This window comes from Periplaneta americana, chromosome 16 (assembly GCF_040183065.1).
Source record: "Periplaneta americana isolate PAMFEO1 chromosome 16, P.americana_PAMFEO1_priV1, whole genome shotgun sequence".
Classification (NCBI taxonomy): domain Eukaryota; kingdom Metazoa; phylum Arthropoda; class Insecta; order Blattodea; family Blattidae; genus Periplaneta; species Periplaneta americana.
The window spans coordinates 37149155-37171209 of record NC_091132.1 but is presented as its reverse complement, the minus strand read 5'-3'; the positions used below and the strand labels follow the sequence as shown (position 1 = coordinate 37171209).

Genomic DNA, 22055 nt, shown 5'->3' with positions numbered 1-22055 from the left:
AAAGGACGTATTTCAACCAATCATGGCTGCTTATCGCACAATTTTATCGCGTCCCTAGCATTTGTTTAATTTTATCGCGTCCCTAGCACTTGTTTCTTTGTTTGCCAACATTTCAAACTGCGCTGGTCTGGACGTAAAAAAAAAATTACAAATCACTCCAGTCGATGCACAGCAGTTTCAAATATGACTCTCATTGTCATTCAAAAACAAGAATTAATAAAGATCACTGGTCATACCTATGGATCTTCCCTGAAATCCTATTTACAAATAAATGAAGAGCACCATTCGGAAATCCTGAATAAGTTGACGAATACACCACGTAGGCCTACATCAACGAGTTCCACTATTTTACGCACACGTCCAATATAACATCAACTGAACCACCAACCACTAAAACATTCAAATTTGAAAATTGTACAGTCAATAATTATTCCTTTTAAAATTATTCATGTTTATTTTTTATGTCATCGTCGTTAATTAAAACTTTTCTAACACTTGTATATATTATTTAGGTTATGTTATAGCTTCTACTATAAGATATTATGGATAGTCACGTATCAGAGATTGTTTAATATTAAGATTTATTGAAAATCATCTGTCAAGTGACGTTGATTACTGGGATTCGGACAATTGAAGCGGAATGCAACTGTTTTAATAAAAATGAAACTGAGTCAACAAAGTCTTCTTGACTAGTAACACTGTCATCGTGATCTAGATAGAGAAGGCATTGCTAGTAATCGTCTACAGAGTTCAATGAAGATTCCATAGTTGGCACAACTGATAGCAAGATAACAGCTAATCATAACACACTACTGCCATCTAGTATGCATCTAGCGTAATTTTTGTAATGTTGAGATGGTACAATAATACATTTGAAGACAGTTGTATTTTCGTAAGCCAATTAATACAGTATTTTATTGTATTGGAGTACTACGTTATTCTAATTTTTATATACAGTACTTTCCTCTAATCGTGTAATAGTCAATTAAATTCCACTCGAGTTTTGATTTTCTCTAGATAAAATCAAAACCTCTAGTGAGATTACTGTTGATAAAATTATTCCCTGTGAGAATTTCTTATCTTCACAGTAGATGCTGAAAATGCCTTCCTCCTTCCTGTACACAGATCCGTATCTGTCGTTCCATGTTTCTCGTAGTAGCTGCAAGATTTCCTCGCTAATTCCATTGATTTAGGTGAGCCATTTTCAATCGGTGTGCCACAGCACAGTAGCGTGCCGCGAATGATTGGTAGGGTGTGCCGCGAGAAAATAAAAATAGTAAAGGTCGTCGTAGAAAAAAATGGAAAAATAAAAGTGAAAAGAGTATAGAAGAATTTTCATAAACCTTCACTTTATACCACAGAAAATGGTTTTCACTTTTGGTCTCAGGCTGTTTTCCAGGTAGAGCATATCCGTTCTTTTATTGCGATAGGAATTTTGGCTTTACAAAACGTGCTGTAATTTTATGTTTGCAAAAATAACAATAAAGTAATCTGATGTGCTAATTTATTGCCTGATATTTAAGTAGAATCGAAAGGAACTTATTATAATACATTCATTTATTTCTGTAATGATACTAATGAAGATAATGATGTCTAATGTGTTTAGCATTATAGTCAGTTATTATGTCAGGGATTGCAATTTAATTTTATGTTTGCAAAAATGACAATAAAGTAATCTGAAGTGCCAATTTATTATCTGGTACTTTAATGTAGAATTAAAAGGAACTAACTACAATTAATTAATTTTTTCTCTAATTACAGTAAAATATAAAAGTAATATTTACATTCGATTTTTAACATCATTGACCCATTCTCTCTGAGAAATAAAATAAAAGCAAACATTAAAAACTTAATTTTCCGACACTTTTTTTTCAATTTACAGAACACCACACAAAGTGTTATTAGTTCCTTTCACGACTCACCAATTCACATATATTTATATGAAGGAATTTAAGTTATAAAAATGTACTTCAGTTTTCCCCAATTTCTACAACACCTTAAGAAATTGCATGATGAATTTCATATTTGAAGTGTCAGTAACACCCATGCCACATAGTTTTTTGTTTCTCCTGAAAAATTATGTTTTTGGACTACGGTTGTTTTTTTGCTTTTCAAAAAAAAATCCCTCAATTATCCATGCTTTCTCCTTCTCTCTTCCCTACATTTTATTGCCACTTTCGTCAGTATGAATGGTAGTAGGATAGCAAGAAAAATAAATATTTAATTTTTAATAAAAAACCTTAAGGAGAAAATTATGCGAGGGTGGGCCCATGTGATAAAATACGGTAAAATAATTCATACTTAATAACAAGTGAAAATTTTATCATCTATTCTTTATATATTACACAGCCATTTCGCAACAATTTCATGAGATCTTACTCACCGCATACAATAGCTTCCTTTTGTTACAAAGTGCCATAATTTAGACTTTAAGGGTTCGTATGATGTCGTAAGTTGTTGGCTGATATTAACATCACGTGACTTTATCGCCACCTCTTGTAACGACACTTGCCCGGCCTTAAGTAATTCTTTGTGTACGTATTTTACCAGCAACCCCTCTTCACACTCTTCTTCTGGCTCGCTTATGTTGCAATTTTAACATGCAAATGAATCTCTACCCGAGATAACGCGGGGCTAGCGGCGGACCACCTGAAACATAAAAATAATCTCCGTGCTACCTCATGTCCATGCCCCATCGCTCCATAAAAACCGTCCGACTGGTAGGGGTGGGGTTGGGCGGTTTATGGCGTGTGACGTCAGGGGTCATGAATACTGATTTAAAACTGGGGGATAATAACAGAGAGCGAGTATGTGTGCGTAGATTATATATACATATACTCATGTAGATTAGGATGGTATGGAGTGGATAAGAGTGGTCTCTCGTTAGAAGTCGATATATGTTCCGTACTTACACGTGTTGGCACACTTAACATGCTGTCGTTCGGAAATCCCCAACTCTCTATCTTTGTCTCTCTCACTCCCTCTATTCATATCTAAAAAATACAAAAAAAAAGAACCTAATAGCTGTTGTATTAACGACAATTTTTATCAAAAACATCGTAATTTACCTCCACCTTTCTCGTATTAGGTGCTGAAACATTTTTTTTTATTTGTTTACAATATTAATGTCTACGGTTTTATTTACATGAGATTTATTTTACCATTTTCAGTGTTACCATATCACAATAAATAAATAAATTAATTAATTAATTAATTAAGCCTATCAGTCCTACTATATAATACTGTATACTGAATTTATTAACATAGTGTTATATTTACTCTTTAATTTGCCAATTATAGCTACATTTTACATTTTTGGTTATGATATCTATACTTAACTCTTTTTAATTTTATTTTATTTGGTATTTTATTTGGTATTTTTCATTTACATCTATATCTGTGTCTTTTATTTCGGTAGTACCTATTTCTTTTTATTTTCATTTTTAATTTTAAATTTGTAATTACACTTGTATCTTTTCTGTTTTATCTCTTTTTTCATGTTATATGCAATTCTATGTTTTTTTTAAACAAATCTGTACTGTCTATTGTAATTGGGGCTTTGCCCTGTTATAGACATAAATAAATAAATAAATAAATAAATAAATAAATAAATAAATAAATAAATAAAACAATAAATAAATAAATTACATTGGGATCATAGTCCATGCAACGTCTCAATTCTCATTAGAAAGGGACTCTATTGTCTAGACATTACAGATACTGAGGGATTTATTATTTCCTCGACATAATTTATTTTTATTTCAGTACATATGTGTATCGATATTTAGGCCTACTAATTGTATGTATGGTTGAATCCAACCAATTAGAAGGAGTATGCTCATTGTTTCCTCTTACATTAAATTATTATCGAGAGACTCTAGAAGAAAAGAGGAGCCTCATCTTCAAAAAATGTCGAGAAACACTGTTCTAGAGCTTTTCAGCTGATTGAAGCAATTAATCGAAAATGATTCTGAAGTCCTTGTTCCAGAACAGTTTATTTGAACACAATAAGTTATTTACTGAATTTGTGCCGAAAATATGATAAAAATGTCGACTGATTCTCAATAAAAAAATTCATGTAACCAGCACCAAACAATCTAAATAGATCTTCATTAATCACAAAGTGCATGAACATATACTGCGAAATAGATGAGTAAATGACAATACAGCTCCTTATAAACGTATTTTAAAAATAATGAATATATTTGTGGTGCTACAGCGGTTATTATGTTGTTTGACTGTAAAAGTATCGTAACTTTAAATTAGGACCAAATTCGACGTTATCATACTTCATGATATTTCTCTTCTCAATAATCCTCTAAATGTTCATCATCTGAACCAGAGATGTTACCGAAACACTGAATTTGTCATCTCCACACATTTAGGTTATATCCACTGCCTGCTGGATAACATCCTATGGCTGCTATAAGATGCGATTCCAGCAGGCAGTGACTATATCATATTAATCGCCGTCATTTGTTTCTCATACGTTGGTGGTACTTTAGTACGTCACAATGTGCTATATCAAAATGAATATTTTGTTGTTTTAGTTCGCCGAATAGGCAATATTTGTGATATATATGTTTTAGTGTTGATGAGAATATTAATGTAAGTAATATATAAAACGTGTAAATACAATTATATTTTTGCTGTTGTTACTCGTAAGTCAACTGTCCGAAGACAGGTTTCTCCTCAAAATATGTGTTTGGTTCTCAGCCAATAAAGTAGTATTAAATTGTAACAAAACTAAAATAATTCAATTTAAATCCTGTCCGAATTCAACCTCGCAAATGCAAAGCACAATAATTAGTAATAGATTCCTAATAGAAACAACAATAACCAAATTTCTTGGCTTACAAATGGATAATATGCTAAATTGGAAAAATCATATTAAATAAATTACCCCCAAACTAAATTCAGCAAGTTTTGCTGTTAGATCTATGCAAGAGATATTAAGTATGAATACCTTGAAAACAATATATTTAGCATACTTCCACTCGGTAATGAGTTTTGGAATAATATTGTGGGAAATTCTACAGACAGTAACAGTACATTCCTACTACAAAAATAGTAATTTTATTAGAATAATAGTAGATGCCAAATCTAGGAGTCGTGTAGGACTACTTTAAAAAACTACAAATAATACCCATAGCGTGTCAGTATAGTTTTTCATTAATAAACTTCCTTGTATGTAATCGTGAAAACTTTGTAACTAATTCAACAGTTCATAGTATAGAAATACTAGTTAAAAATGATTTTCATACTCCATTGGAAAGTCTATCGTACTATCAAAAAGAGTGCGTTATATGGCAATAAAATTGTTTAATAGTCTCCCTATGGATATAAAAACTCAAACTCAAAACATGTTATTTAGAGTCAAATAAAAGAAATACCTAATTTCTGTTCTGTAGATGAATTTATGACAGTCAAAAACACTGCTTAAATATTTCTGTCTTGTATTAAGTATCGATACTAACCCCTTATGTTGTACTAGTATAGGTACTGTAAAACTCTTCTCTATATATTTCAACTAGACTGTGACTATAATTAAAACTTTGTAGTACTATTAAGATTTTTTGACATGTTCCATATTCCAGTTGTGAAGCGATGTACGAATAACACTGGAATGTAAATAAATGCAATACAATACAATAAGAGACATCACTCGTGAGGCAACTAAGCCACAAGATAATGGGGTAGGGTAGCCAGTTCCTTCTCCCTCTACATTACATACATCGCTGAGTAGTAACAATATTATGGAACATAATTGTAGATACATAAGAGAAAACTACGTGATATTTCGTAGGTATCATAAATCTAATGTAAATTGTATTACAATCTAGAATGCAATAGGGATTTTCATCCAGTCTAACACAAGAATGAAGTTCCTTGATATTTTATGTTTTATATAGATAATTAATAATTGCAACTATTGAGAGTGTACGAGTAAGTCATAAGAATGCTTTATGAAAAAATTGTGATTATATACTAGAACAGATCGCCCTCGGTAGCGTAGTTGGTATAGCGCTGGCCTTCTATGCTCAAGGTTGCGGGTTCGATCCCGGCCAAGGTCGATGGCATTTAAGTGTATTTAAATGAGACAGGCTCATATCAGTAGATTTACTGGCATGTAAAAGAACTCCTGCGGGACAAAATTCTGGCACACCAGCGACGCTGTTATAACCTCTGCAGTTGCGAGCGTCGTTAAATAATCCATATATTTTTATACTAGAATAGTGATATTCAATCTATGGTACGCGTACCCCTGGGGACACGTGGGGCTGTCTCTAAAGGTACGCATCCCACTGACTACGTATGTAAAAATGCTGATATTTATTTTAATATATTACTTGTTCATAATTATTATTGTTGTTTACATATTTTATATTTTTCAATATTTTGTTTTTCCTAGCTTCAATAACATTGTGTGTGTATAATAAATAATCAAATTTATTATACATAAAACAAAAAATAGTCTTTTGTTTTTCCTTGGATAATTACAATGCCGTTTGGGGGTACGAAGATAAAAAAGTGTTATTTTGGGGATACGCCGGCAAAAAAGATTGAACACCACTGCTCTAGTAAATAGATAACAGACTTTAAAAAGTCATAGGCTATTGGCTTATTTCCTCCAGATCATACTCGTGAAGTAAGACACTTATTTCTCAATTTTAGGATACTTCGAATTATATAAACAGTATTAAATTAAAGGCAAAAGTGTTGAATCTGTGACGCTCTTACTACAAATTTTATAGATCCATATAATAATTCTATATACAAGATGAATCATAAGTAATGTAATTAATTTCAAGGGGTTATTCTTTGAGATATTTCAAACAAAAAATGTCAATACAATTTTGCTCGATTTTTTTTTCCTTTTCGAGAAAAAAACCTGTTTTATGTGAAACATTTCATAACGTGTTTTGAGAAACCCGTTGATTGAATTCCTAATACTCTCAGTTAATTTAAGATATCAGTGTATTATGATGATAGGTGATTGAAAGGATTTTAGTTTTGTTATTTAAATGTGCGCAAATTTAATCCGAACAAATTTAACATTTTAAAATTCCTTTGTAGAACGAAAAGTTACATTTGTTCGGATCAAATTTCTGCATATTTAAGGGGAGACTCCACTGAAAATCATGAAAATTTTCAAACAAAAAATGATTGGTTATTTCACTTTTTCAGAATGTATATTTTCATACCCCAAATGAATTTAGTTCAATTCTAATTAAAAATATGTTTTTTTTTAATTAAAGGGGGCGTGGTATTTAAAGAGCTGTCAAAATTATTTTTATCAAAGAATTATTCTTTACAAAATTTTATCTAGTAACTATATGTTCTATAGTTGGCTCCCTGAAGGTACTAGATGAATGTAGAGGAGGAGCATTTTAATAGTTATGTGTTACACAAATAGTACCGTATTCACTTTACTTTCAAATCCATTTTCCGTAAGTTTATTTTTCTTGATTCAACACCAACTTTTTTATGCAAAATATTAATGAATCTGGATGAAATTTTTACTGCAAGTATTTATGAGATAGCTGCATATTTCTATACATTTATTTTGTAAGAAATATTTCTAGTCTATACTATTAATATTTTAATGAATTATAGAAAAAATAACATCTTCAAAATTTAAAAAAAATTGAACGTGAATAAATGAGATATTTCATAAAATTAATGCATAGAAATGTTTCTCTATGTCTTGTGAATGTAAACAAAAAAAGAAACTTAAAAATAGAGATCATCTACTAATAACTTGGGTTTGAAAATATTTCTAAAAAAAAATCGAAACAAAAATTAAATAAAAGAGCCAAAAACATTTCTGAGTTCAAAATTAGTACTTTGTTAGTGTTTTACATAGTAAATATGCTTCCAAAATTAGTATAGCATTGAGATATGTATATACTTTGTTCTGGTAACGAGTATCATTGAAATTTTGAGTATAGACATTACATTTGATACTTTCTTCCCCACAGCTGTTGCTCCAGCTCCTACCAAATATGGAAATCTACATAACCATCAAACTGGAAGATTATTAATTCTGATCTTAACAATTTTAAAGTATTTTAGTTAATTTTATCATCAGCAATTGTAACACTCTATTACGGCCCATAAAGCCGCTTTGTATTTATAATGTAATTTTTGCCATACAATTATTGATTTTACATAGAAACATGTCATTTTAATTTTTAATATTAATTGAGTTTACTTGTACGGCAACATGCAGTGTACTCGCATCATACATATGGGCTTACTTGTTTCTGATGATGGCTCCATAGAGCCGAAAACGTTAAAATAGATATATTATGTAACAATATATTGTATAACCAATATATTTGTTAAATAAGGATAAGCATAGACGGCACATGTAATAAATTTTAATTGTCATTAATAATAATTCCAAAATTAGGTTGAAAGAACATGATCAGGAAAAAAGTTGTCATTTTAATGGAGTGTCCCCTTACAGGACAAAACTAAAATTATTTCAATAGTTTATCATAATACACTGCTCTCTCAAACTGACTGAGCATATTGGGAATTAAACCATGGCTTTCCCAAAACACGGAATGAAACGTTTCATATAAAACAATGTTTATCTCGAAAAGGAAGTCATAACGAGCAAAATTGTATGAAACATTTTTGTTTGGAATACTCAAAGAATAACCTTCTAAAATTAATTACATTATTTACGGTTCACTCTGTACATTATAAGAAGTCAAGTTACGAAATTAGGATTACGCGAGAGAAACCCATGAATATAGGCCTACTATAGGCTACTTAAATATAATGTTCCTACTACATCTTGACTACACAACTTTTAACACTGTATCACTTCGGAATATGTATGCTAAGAACTTTCTTGTGTTAAATTTTAACGTACCAACTTCTACATAGAATAGACAGGCAGATCATTTCAAACACGTTACAAAGAACACATCACAGCCATAACAAAATTACAAAACACCTCCACAAATGCATAATACATCACAAATGCCAACCACACCTACAGAGACATCAACACAGACATGGAAATACTGCACATCCAACCAAAAAGCCAGAAACTCAACACACTAGAACAATATGAAATATACAGACACACGAAAACATACCCCAACAATATTCTCAACACACAACTCAATTTCAAACCACATACACTCTTTGACTCTACACTACGAACGCACCCACACAGGAAACAAGGGACGCCAAGACCAACAACGACCAGTTCCGAAGATGACCGAAAATAGGTCGAAACATGTTAACAAGGTACTTTAAAATTTAACACAAGAAAGTTCTTATCATACATGTTCCTACTACGTTCATCTTTGTTCCATAACATAAGTGACATAAGTGACCTATTTTCCAAAAATATAGGTGTAATGACTTCCCTTGTCTAAATTGTTTACAGCCAAACAAGACGAGGAGACAATTTTCTTTATATACAGCCAAGTTCAACGCGAGCAATCTTTTTCTCCACCATGCTGCATAATATTGGACAATTATTACTTAGAAATATAGGTCATACACCCATAAAGACAAATAATATCTCCTAGTAACAGCAGAATAATAAATAATTCCTTGTCCTGATATAGAGATTAATACAATTCTTTTCTGATTTCAGTAACATAAAATTAATTCTATAAAAGGGTTGAATCCTAGATGGTGACATACACAATTCTTATAGTAACTGTGTTATAGAATATTTCTTTCACTTGCATAACACCATACAATACTCGCTGTTATTCACAAGTAAGTATATTTATGTTTATTTGGCATGCACTTACCGCACACAAGAGTTACAGATCACTTGTAAAGTTATACATGCATTATATTCAATAATTAGTGACTTCAAAAATCATTAAGAATGAAACAAAAACAATAATTAATTCGCAAGATTGTATAAATAATTTAAATAAGCTTCTTTCTTTTAGTCAATCATTACTTTTATTTCCTGGTTCCAAAACTTTTAGCCCTCGTCTGTTATACATTCCCTTTCTTTTACCTAAAGATCTTCTGTTGTTGTTAATATAATTTTATTGTCTAGATTAATATTATTGCTGAAAGGAATTTAACACCGTCCCTCTCTTAATCAATTTACCTGTACCTTAAAAGTTTCTATATTATTCACATTTTTATTCTCGATTTTCTTCCATCTTGCTGGTATTTTAAGTATTGCTTTTACTGACAAGGGAAACTTTTCATCACACCCCTTTCACATTTTAATGGAACATAGTCCATTTCGAAGCTCATGAAAACGAGAATAAGAGAACAACCTCGAAAATATGACGAAGCTGTTTTTAAAGGGCGTAAATCCTAGTTAAAAGTCACCACATGCCAATGGACATACTGCAATACTTCATAATTATACCATCGTTCGCGTGGCTCAACCGGTTAGTGACACGCCTTTCAAGTAAAAGTTCTGAGTTCGAGTCCCAGTTACTTATTTTTTAATTTTTAAACAGAAACATATAACGACAGGATCTCTCAATACCGATAGAAACGAACAGATCCCTCGTCAGTTAGTTCTATCTGAACGAACAAGAAGGTTCTTGCTGTGCATCTACGTGATTTCTTGGTTTTTTACATTACGCAAGGCGCATTAAATCTGGAATTGGAGACTTTCTGGTAGCTAGATGAATCCGTTAAACATAGCTCGTGATTTCTGGAAACTAGTGCAGATTTAAGCTGTTTTATTCGTAATAAAATAAGCAAGAAACGCTTTTATTTTATTAGTTTAGAGTAATAACGTTTGTTTTTTTTGCCATTAGGTTACAAATAATGAAAAAGCAATAAAAACTAATAAAATCATTACACAAGGAAATAAAACATTATAAGAAAAAAATGATAAGCTGTGTATTCGATTTGAACACGGGTCTCCTACTTAACTAAACACGTTATCCGTTGAGGTTGAGCTAACTTAATGTCCTTGGAAAGCCGTTCCATGTCCGTTACACATTTACATACGCACACCTATTTCATGATTCTTGCATCGTTATTTAAGTCTTTTTAATCACAACTTTGATATGTTTTGATTTTATATTCTGATTCAGGTCTCCCAGAGCAATGAAATAAGCCAGGGGTTCCCAACCGGTGTGTCGCGAAAATTTGGAATAATTGAAAAATAAGTTTTATTGCATCCAGAAAGTCTCTTTACAACGCATGTTTTATTTGCAACGAAGTCTTTGATATGATACATTTTATTTTAAAACAGACTTTACCAAAGAAACATGAATACTACAACAATGCTCAGTTCAGTTTTTCAACCATAAGGTCACGTATAGAGAAACTCTGGGCAACCCATCAAGCGCAGACTTCACATTAATTTAAATAGGCGAGTTTTAAAAAACCAAAATAAAAATCTTTTATCCCACATCCAGCATAGTAGGCTGGTATTTTTGACACATACTTTTGTTTTTTTCTAATGCCACTCAAGTTGCTGCTTGTTCTTTTAGAATTTTCGATTGCGTGTTAACATCGACTATCTACAACACTGGATGTCCGACACTACATAGAAGTTACTAGTGCTTTTTTTCTGGCGGAACGCGCTGGAACGGCACCTTTTTGTTGCATTTTTCATCATGAACCCGAAATAAGTGTGAATAACTATATTTTTAATATAATTCTTCTTTGAATTCCGCTTAGATCTTGGAACTCTTACTTGGATGAAAATGAGGTTAAAAACGACAAAATTCCCGTGCAGTGAACAGTAATCTCTTTTGATCGTAAAAAAGAGCAGAAGTTTAATATTTTTCACACAGTTCGGGGCTAATTTTGATAATTTTGACACCCCATCTCCCTCGTCCTCTATAAAATATTCTACACAGAGTTCGACCACCTTTTCCTCCAGAAGAAAAACAGTGGTTATGTTATTATTATTATTATTATTATTATTATTATTATTACTTACAAATGGCATTTAAGGAACCCGAAGGTTCATTGCCGCCCTCACATAAGCCCGCCATTGGTCCCTATCCTGCGCAAGATTAATCCAGTCTCTATCATCATACCCCACCTCCCTCAAATCCATTTTAATTTTATCCTCCCATCTACGTCTCGACCTCCCTAAAGGTCTTTTTCCTTCCGGCCTCCCAACTAACACTCTATATGCATTTCTGGATTCGCCCATACGTGCTACATGCCCTGCCCATCTCAAACGTCTGGATTTAATGTTCCTAATTATGTCAGGTGAAGAATGCAATGCGTGCAGTTCTGTGTTGTGTAACTTTCTCCATTCTCCTGTAACTTCATCCCGCTTAGCCCCAAATATTTTCCTAAGCACCTTATTCTCAAACACCCTTAACCTATGTTCCTCTCTCAGAGTGAGAGTCCAAGTTTCACAACCATATAGAACAACCGGTAATATAACTGTTTTATAAATTCTAACTTTCAGATTTTTCGACAGCAGACTGGATGATAAAAGTTTCTCAACCGAATAATAACAGGCATTTCCCATATTTATTCTGTGTTTAATTTCCTCCCGAGTGCCATTTATATTTGTTACTGTTACTCCAAGATATTTTAATTCTTCCACCTCTTTGAAGGATAAATCTCCAATTTTTTATATTTCCATTTCGTACAATATTCTGGTCACGAGACATAATCATATATTTTGTCTTTTCGGGATTTACTTCCAAACCGATCGCTTTACTTGCTTCAAGTAAAATTTCCGTGTTTTCCCTAATCGTTTGTGTATTTTCTCCTAACATATTCACGTCATCCGCATAAACAAGAAGCTGATGTAACCCGTTCAATTCCAAACCCTGCCTGTTATCCTGAACTTCCCTAATGGCATATTCTAGAGCGAAGTTAAAAAGTAAAGGTGATAGTGCATCTCCCTGCTTTAGCCGGCAGTGAATTGGAAAAGCATCAGATAGAAACTAACCTATATTATTATTATTATTATTATTATTATTATTATTATTATTATATTATTATTATTATTATTAAAAACAAATAAGTGTGTAGCGATATCGTGGGCGTTCAGTAAAGTGTGTCGTCAGTCAAAAAAGGTTGGGAACCACTGAAATAAGCTATCATTTATTAAAATCTGGAGGGGGGGCAATGAAAAGTTTCCCTTGTGAGAAATGATCCGTTATATCTTTTCCTCTGAATATTCTAGGTTCTTTCATGATTATTATTATTATTATTTTTATTATCATTAGAGATATGGATGAAGCTATAGAGGACGTAGAAGATATGCATGATGAAGTAGCTGAAGGAAGTGTAGTTCAGGAAGATCAGGACACTACTGAACATGAGGTCCATAGATCGACATCTACATCAGTGACTGCAGGGGAAGTTGATGACGAGAAAGGAAAACCAGAAAAAAGACCAACTGATACTGATAATCAAGATGAGAATAATTTAGAAAACTTGAGTAAGAAATCTACCTCGGCTACTAAAAAGAAGCTAAAGAAAAAAGATGTAAAACAAAAAGAACTGGAAACAAATGTTGGAACCAGTAAGAATAAGGATGAAAAAAAGAAGAAAGCTGCTGGAAAGAAAACTAAAGCGCAGCAAAATGAAAAAACAACTGAAGAAGTCACTGAAGATTTAGCGTATCTTGTTGCAGATAAAGGCAAAGATGGCAAACTTAAGAGGAAACGGAAGATAGAAGATGAACCAGATCAGCATTTAGGTGTAGGAGAGGAAAAAGCTTCAGAAGATCTAAAACCTGCCACTATTATTGATGATCAAGTCCAAGGTGAGAAGAGTGAAAATAAAAAGAAACTTAAAGGAGTGGAAATTTCTTCTGAAACAGATGAAATCTTAGACAGAAGTGGGGAAGAAGGCATAGAGAGTCTGAAACCTCCGTCCACTACTGATGTGGAGGTTAAAGATGCAGAAGGTAAAAGGAAAGAGGCTAAAGAGAAAGCTATTAATGAGGATGAGAAAAAGAAATTGAAGCTAACATCCAAGGTTGATTTTCGAGAAATTGAAATGGAGTCTAGCGAAGGTACTGAGAAACGTGAACAAGACAAACTACTTAAAGATTTACTGCCTCCTACTTTATCCAAGCAACTTTCCAAAGTGTTAAGTTCAAAATCTTCTTCGACTGTTGCAACCGAAGTGAAATTGGTAAAAGGGACAAGCAAAAAGGATTTACGATTAACTTCATCTTCTGCAACTGTTGCAAGAGAGAAGAAAAGGGTTCGAAGAAGGGAAAAGGATTCCACAATAGATATTGTAGAGGACCCTGAGACGGAATACCACGAAGGGTTAATAACTCTCACCATTTCACCACAAACCCAAAAAGAAATTGGATGCGTAATAGGGGAGCAAGTTACTACAGAAAACCCTTGGATTGAAGTGGGTAAAGAATTGATTCTACAAAATTTAGATGTTTATGATACAATGTCCGATTTTATTTCAGTAAAGAAAGAAATTAATGCTCTCACTTTAGAAGATCTTATGATAGGATATGAGAGTGCCAATGATAATCCAAATCAGTTTTCTGTATGCGTTACTGTGCCGGCCAACTCATACATCAGAAACTTTCTTGATTCTACTAAGGCAGAAAGACAGACACGTGTACAGGAAGCCCAGGTCAGATCGTGTCGCAAATGGGTATCCTTGGGCAGCGAGAAAGAAATTGAAGACTTCCAACCGAAATATACGAGACCCTTGTACGAAGTTGAAGCGCAAACCACGGTGGAATTGTTAGCTGTTGAGACAGATTTTAGTGATCGTAATGTAGGCGATGTACCTAAAGGCTATATTAGTCTTCTTCCCAGAGAGAGGGAAAAATTTAATATGATTGAGAAAAAGAGAGTTGAAACAGGAGTGCAGGCCTGCCCGGAAAGCAACGTCTCTATTGCTCAAACTTCACCTCCTTTACCAAAAAATATGTGGACACATTATGAATATATGGCAACAGTTCCTGAGGCCATAGACGAAGAATTAATCGCGAAATTAAAAATATCTTTGGAAGAGAAAAATGACTTTTTAGATACAGTTCTGGGATACAACGAAAAATTTAATCTGTATAAAGATGACTATTCTGAACTAGTCGTAGATGCTATGGATACACACAGTGTGCCTGAAATAATTTGCGAAGACTATCAATCGTTCTACGACGTACGGTATTGCAAACACAAATTCATATCTGCCATTTCTTGGCATCCGACGTTGACAGGTACTGTGGCCTGTGCATACGCAGATACCATACGAACCATTAGCATTCCTATTAAAAAAGACGTCACAGACGAGGTGTTTAGAGCTGTGTATGGCAGTAATGTTGTTATAATTTGGAGCTTTGTGGATTTTCTTACTCCGAAATTGATATTGAAAACATCACGTGAAGTTCATGCTCTTCAGTTCTGCCCATTTAATGAAAACATTTTAGTAGGAGGTTGCATTAATGGCCAAGTGGTAATTTGGGACTTAACTGACAGAATAAAGAAAGTTGAAGAAGTGATTGTCCTTACACCTAATAAACAGAAGTACAGAAAAGCGTTATTCTCCCTAATTGGTTGGATGAAAAATGTCAGAGACTTGACCTGCGTTCACCCAGCAGCTATGTCAGCATTGGAATTATCACCAAATTGCTGCATTACATCCATCCAATGGTTAACTCCGTACCACAGAATCTCTCCATCTGGAAGATACCAGGACACAGATGACACTTCCCTACAATTTCTTACAAGTTCTGAGAACGGTACTGTGTGCGTGTGGGATTTGCAGGCATCAATAAACAAGTACATACTTTACGTAAGACCTCGCAAAAAGAAAGGGAAAAAAAAGAGGCCTGAAGCTCCTGGAGTTAGTATTTCAAAATACAGGCCTCTACATAGGGCTTTATCACCAATTTTCAGAATTAATATAATGCCACACGAACATGGAAATAATATACCGGTTTCGGCCTTGTTATCTGAGAGAATCAAAATAAAGTTAGTAGAACGAACAGTCTTAAATTCTAATCGTAAATTAAGCTTAAGTGAGAGACTAATGTACAAGCCAGTATTTAGCAAACCTGAGCAATTCCCGAAACAACAGTTTTACGGAGGGACAATTTTTGGAGATGTTTTCAAAGCTGAATGGAAAGGGTATGAATTCGACACGGGCGAAATAGTAAATTCAGAGAATTCCACGTTTCCGATGTGGGGGGAATTCCACGATGCACCAATCGTTTCGATATCTCGATCTGTCTTCAATGACTATCTAATATTAACTGTAAGTGCAAACTTATTTGCAATCTGGAAAGAGGATTTTGAAAACGCACCGCTATTGTGGAGAAAATCACGCGTCAAACTGACACGGGGAATGTGGTCCGAGTACATGCCAAGTGAAATAATTCTTTCCCGAGGAGATGGCTCATTTGAAATATGGGACTTCTTGATTCGAAGTGATAAACCAGTCAGTATTCAGAACATTTCCGGTGAGATATTAACAGGAGTATATCCGAACAAATTTGGACCCGTTCAGAATGTTCTCGGCTTTGCAGACCACAACGGATCACTGCGTGTTTTTACTGTTCCTAGAAGAGAGATCAATGCAAATGACGCTAATGATATAGCTGAGTTCTTTGATAGAGAAATACAGTTAAGAAAAGCGTTCCAGTCTTGGCAAAAAGACTGGCTGAATCGTCATGAAAGCAGGCTACAGGCGAAGAAAGATGCTTTAGAAGCAAAAATTAAAGAAAAGAAGGAAATGGAACAACTTGAAGAAGAGAGAAGGGAGAGAAAAGAAGAGGAAATGCGCCGTTTGCTGAAGAAACCCGAATGGACTGGAAATGCACATAAACGTTGGAACGCTGAACAAGGAAAAGACTATATGAGAGTCATAAGAGAAAATGCGAGGAAAATAGATAAAGAGGACTTGTTTGCCAAACGAAGACCTCTTTTAAAAATAAAAGAAGATGAGGAAAAGATGAGACTGAAGCACGAAGGAATGGTACGAGAGCAGAATAAAATATTTGAGGATACAGTGGGCATATTATTTCCAGAAACAGTCACCGGTGCTGCAAAACGTTCAACCGGAAACGAAGCATTGGAGGAACTGGTGATGACGGAGTCACTTCAATCGTATAAAGAAATAGAACAGCACTGCCTCAGTTACATAAATAACAACCCATTCAAGTGTGATTTCGAATGGAAGGATTTGGTTGCTGAAGGAATGGAAGCACAAGAAACACGCAAAAGTATTCAGCAGCCTTCGTCACTGAGAGAAGAGCGACATCAGAAGGCAAAGAATGAACGTAGATTGTTACAGATCCTGGGGGATGAAGAGGAGAGAGCGCAAATTTCCGCAAGTGACGCAGCATTGAAGAGACAACCACGCTTACGTTTTGCACTTGGGAGTGACCTGATGCAATCTTCTACATTGGTGTCAACCAAGCTTCCTTCCATGCTGTCCAAAACTGCAACGAGAACTAACATTTCTCCATCAAAGCGCAAGATTTAATTTTCTATAGATCAGTGATTATGTAAACAAAAAGAAACTGATTTAAATTCAGAGCATTTGTTAGCTAGGATAAAAGAAAAATTACAAAATTCCTACCATTAGCCTTTACAGAAATAAATTATTTTTAAAATGTGACACTAAGAATTTATATGATATCAAGTAAAATTTCTAACACTGTACGCAGTTGATTTCTTATCCAGTTATTCCGTGTTATTCTCAGTCGAAATTATAGTAGTTACGATTATGACAAAACGCTTTAGATAAGATTAGGCCTATCAACGAAAATTTAATGCACAAAATAACGTAACACATAGGCGCCGACTTCTCTGAAATATTGGAGTCAAATACTTTACTTATGAATCCTATAGATTCTAAATCCCCTATTTCCACTTTCACAAATTGAAGGATTTTGACAGTAACTGGTTCCAACTGCGACCGAGCACGAGCGCTGCTCATTCGGTCTCAAATTTTGTTAATACTACTGTATCTTCTTTTTATATTGCTTGTATTATTTTATTTGTATTTCTCTTTGTTTGTTTTTGTAATTATATTTCTTTATTCTGTATATTTGAATTTAAATAAAATAAATAAAATTTAAATAAATAGAGGGAATTTTCAACCTACCAGTGACTTTTAACAAATCTTTTGCTTTAAATTTAGTGACTTTCTAAAATTCAAGCTATATAAATCATTTGAATTAATTCTTAGCTAGCAATATGTTGGCATAACCCAATTATGAACAAAATGGTCTTTAGGGGGTTTTGAATCTAGAGGATTCTTATCACTTTCAATTTATGGTATCAGTAGCAATAGCAGTACAAGTAGTAGTATCAGTAGTAGTAGTAGTAGCAGTAGAAGCATTAGTAGTAATAGTAGCAGTAGTTGCAGCAGCAGCAGTAGCAGTAGTAGTATCAGTAGCAGCAGTAATAGCAGCAGTAGTAGCATTCTATTTTAAGACTTTTTCAACTCTAGATGTTATTCATCGTCGTAATTCAATTTCAAAGAGAATAGGCCCAAAAAAAATTTGCCTGTAGCCCTTCAATGGCAGGGTCCCTTTATATGTCTCAAAGGGACACACTGGAGTAAAATATCGACTTTTGGGCACTTTTTTATTATAGATTTGGTGAGTTTGATATGTTCTCAATCGATATACGGGAAGATTAAATCGAATTCGAATGTAAAAGTGTAGGTAATGATTTTAATGATGCTACTTTCATGTCTATATAATATAGCAGAAACTCTAAACTCAATTTCCCAAAACTTTTTTAAAACTTTGACTCCTGGTTCTTGATTCTTACAGTAGGCTTAAATATCACCCAATGTCCTTCAATATTTTACAATTTATTTGTCTTATGTGCGCTAATGACTTGAAGTGTCAGTTAAAAAAAAGTATAAAACTTTAGATTTATGATTTTTATATTAAAAAGTTTAGTGAATTTAATAATGTCAAAATTCAAAATTAAATATCTATTATATAATTGACTTGGCTTTTGACTTGGCTTTTCGAGAGTCACATCAAGAACGGATCCTTACATTTACGCTTATTTTGGCCCATTCTACCCCCTATATATGCGATGATCATCCAAATCCAACAGGTGACTCGAGTGGCATTTGTGAACCCGATTATGATAGTTGAACCTCCCTGTCTCAGCCCTGACATCCTCAGACGAGTACTTAATGAAAGCAGGACCTTCCTTTATCGGTATCGGAAACACGTGGGCGGGAATGTATTTGTTGGTTGTGCACGTAGTAGGCCTACTAGTGAAACTGTAAATCCAAATAGTCGTGCATGTGTGGTGACTATGAATGGTATGACTAAATAACGCTTTCCTGAGAGGCAAAATGCCGGAACTAAGCTCACTCCGTTTGAAGGAGGCGTTGTGTATTGTTGCTTGGACAGCATTCTCTTTTCGGATGAGATGACGTTTCACATTAATGGGTGTGTGAATCGTCACAACTGTCGAATATGGAGGTCTGAAAATCCACAACGTTATCCAGGAACACATTCGAGACTGTCCCAAACTCAATGTGTGATGTAGAGTTCTGCGAGCAAATCCTAGGAATTTCACGAGCCTTAATCAGTTTATAAATGTTTATTTTATACTTAGCGGATGCTACAAATTTATGTACACAAAGATCACAATATATGTATCAATAATAACATGAAGTATCATCCGATTAAATACATGAACATAAATGACGCTACAATCCGCCATAAAACCATATACAGAGTGTTTTTTTTTTCTCAATTTTCCAGTTTCTTATCTAAAAAAGAAGAAGAAAAACAACGCGTTTGTGAGAATAAAAATTATAAACAAAGACATTCATAAACAAATAAATATACAAATCTTGGTTGGGACAATTTACCTGAATGAGGTAAATGTTGGGTAACTTTCGGAGCTGGACCCTGGATCCATTTCGCTGGCATTAGCACATTCATCTCATTCAGACGCTGGACAGCCATAGCAGTTGATAAAACGTCGTAAAATAACCAATAAAAATTAAGAAATTACAATTATGTTTATGAATACTTTGACTACTTTATAGATCTCTTCAGAAAATATACTCGCATAATTTCTTCCCGGTGTTTTTCGGCCAAAAATTTCAACAAAAAAGGAAGAGAATTACGCACATAATATACGGTAGCGCCATTTCCGGTAACACACACCCTGAATGCTGGGTTGCAAGAAAACAGATCTATAGATAATGTATTACTCCATTAGTTAGTGGATCTTTAAAGTTAGTGGATTGTCGGATTGCAGAAGAGGAATTTAACAGGCCACTAGTTACTGAATCGTTAACCAAGCATCTTTGGATTTCACAAATGACGCAATAGGACATGAATGAATAAAAAGTGAACATCAGCTGCTAAACTGATGTGAGGCATTGCTTTCATTGTTGTCAAAATTTGCAATAAGTATAGACTAATACGAACCAGAAAGAACGCAGGAACAGAAATTTCAGTGAGGAAGATAAATATACTTATTTGCTATTAGAAATAGCGCACGAGTGCATTAACTTCATAGAAAAAATAAAGGCAGACTATAGAGTACAGAAACTCGTCGTCAGACGATGAACTAGACCCTTTAATAAATAAATAAATAATAACTTCGCTATTCCAAGAATAAATAAATAAATAAATAAATAATCAAATTATCGTAATCGATGGCTCTACCTACAAAAATGACAATTTAGTTTCACTACATTATTATCATTATTATTATTATTATTATTATTATTATTATTATTATTAATATTTAAATTATATTATTATTGTGTTCATAAAATTGGACAGTTGTCTAATGTTTTGTTCTCGAATAGAAGATCTTGCAAAGCAGAAACATATATAAGAAGTTTGTCTATTTTGAGAAAATAATTTCGAACTTTTTTTTATTTACCTGCAAATGTACATACACTAGGTATCACTTTTTTAGCCATTGATATGCAATATTAATATAATATCGTGTATATAGGCCTATTACACAAAATAACGCATGCGTGAATTTCACACAGGTAACATTATGATGAATCAATAGTACATTATGCAACGAGCCTATAATGGTAGTAATTATGACGCGAGTATGTTTATGAAACGAGCGCAAGCGAGATTCATTATTTTCATACGAGTGTCTTAATTACCATTATAGTCAAGTTTCATACGACTTTTTATGTTTGACCATAAGTTAATAAGTTATTAGTCACATCGAGTGCTTTTGCCGAAATTTCCGGCAGTGTAAGTTGCAGTTCGTTATCATTAGTGTCCTCCATTTCTACTTTGTCTAATCTCGCGCTAGTTGTCTTTCAATTGCATATCCGAGAATAATCGATACTTGCGCTATCATATTGCTACTGATTGGTGGAACACCTGAACTTTAATGAATAGGTGTACTTTAATGAGGTCCATTAAAAGGCTGCTACCAGGTTTATAATTTCTAAATTTCGGCATGGTCGAGCATAATAGTACATTGTGCAACGAGCCTATAATGAAGGTAATTAAGAAGCGAGTATGGATATTTATGAAACTCGCTTGCGCTCGTTTCATAATTTTCATACGAGCTTCTTAATTACCATTATAGGCGAGTTTCATACGACTTTTTATGCTCGACCATATTTCTAACTTGATATTATTAATTTTCTTTGTATCTGACCTTGGCCAATGTCCCGTATGTTGTGAGATGTGCGCAAACGCGAAAGTATTGATTTTTTCCGAGGAACAGATGTTCACATTGACCTTGCTAGGCCATAAGAACCTACAGAGATAACATTGAAATTAAATTAGACATTGAAAAATGAGATGACAAATTGAATTTATTTGAATACTATTTACAATTAACGCTAATTATTATAGTAACAGAACATAACCTTCTGCGACAGTATTGGATTTCCAGCCTCCGTGACTTTTCGCTAATTCCCTTTCGATTGCATATCCGAGAATAATCGATACTTGCGGTTTTATAACGGTAGAAAGCTGACCTGTCATTGGCTGAACAGTTGTAACCTGAGTCGTCATTGGCTGAAAGACCTGACCTTTAATGAGTAGGTGTACTTTAATGACATACATTAAAAGTCTGCTACAGGTGTATAATTACTACATTTCGGCATGGTCGAGCATAAAATATATTAAACTATTCGCCAATACACAAAATGTA

The 22055-nt window shown here is 33.7% G+C and overlaps 1 protein-coding gene across 1 annotated transcript; it reads left to right on the top strand.

The window, feature by feature from the left end:
• Positions 1-9631: 9631 nt before the first annotated feature.
• LOC138716439 (dynein axonemal intermediate chain 3-like) lies at positions 9632-17539 on the top strand. The gene is made up of 2 exons (XM_069849534.1): positions 9632-9753; positions 13167-17539. The coding sequence occupies exon 2, from the start codon at positions 13171-13173 to the stop codon at positions 17404-17406; it is 4236 nt and encodes a 1411-aa protein (XP_069705635.1). The 5' UTR covers positions 9632-9753; positions 13167-13170; the 3' UTR covers positions 17407-17539.
• Positions 17540-22055: the final 4516 nt, after the last annotated feature.

Bases quoted from the DNA above. Each gene is read 5' to 3' on its own strand.
- LOC138716439 (XM_069849534.1), top strand. From the start codon at position 13,171: ATGGATGAAGCTATAGAGGACGTAGAAGATATGCATGATGAAGTAGCT.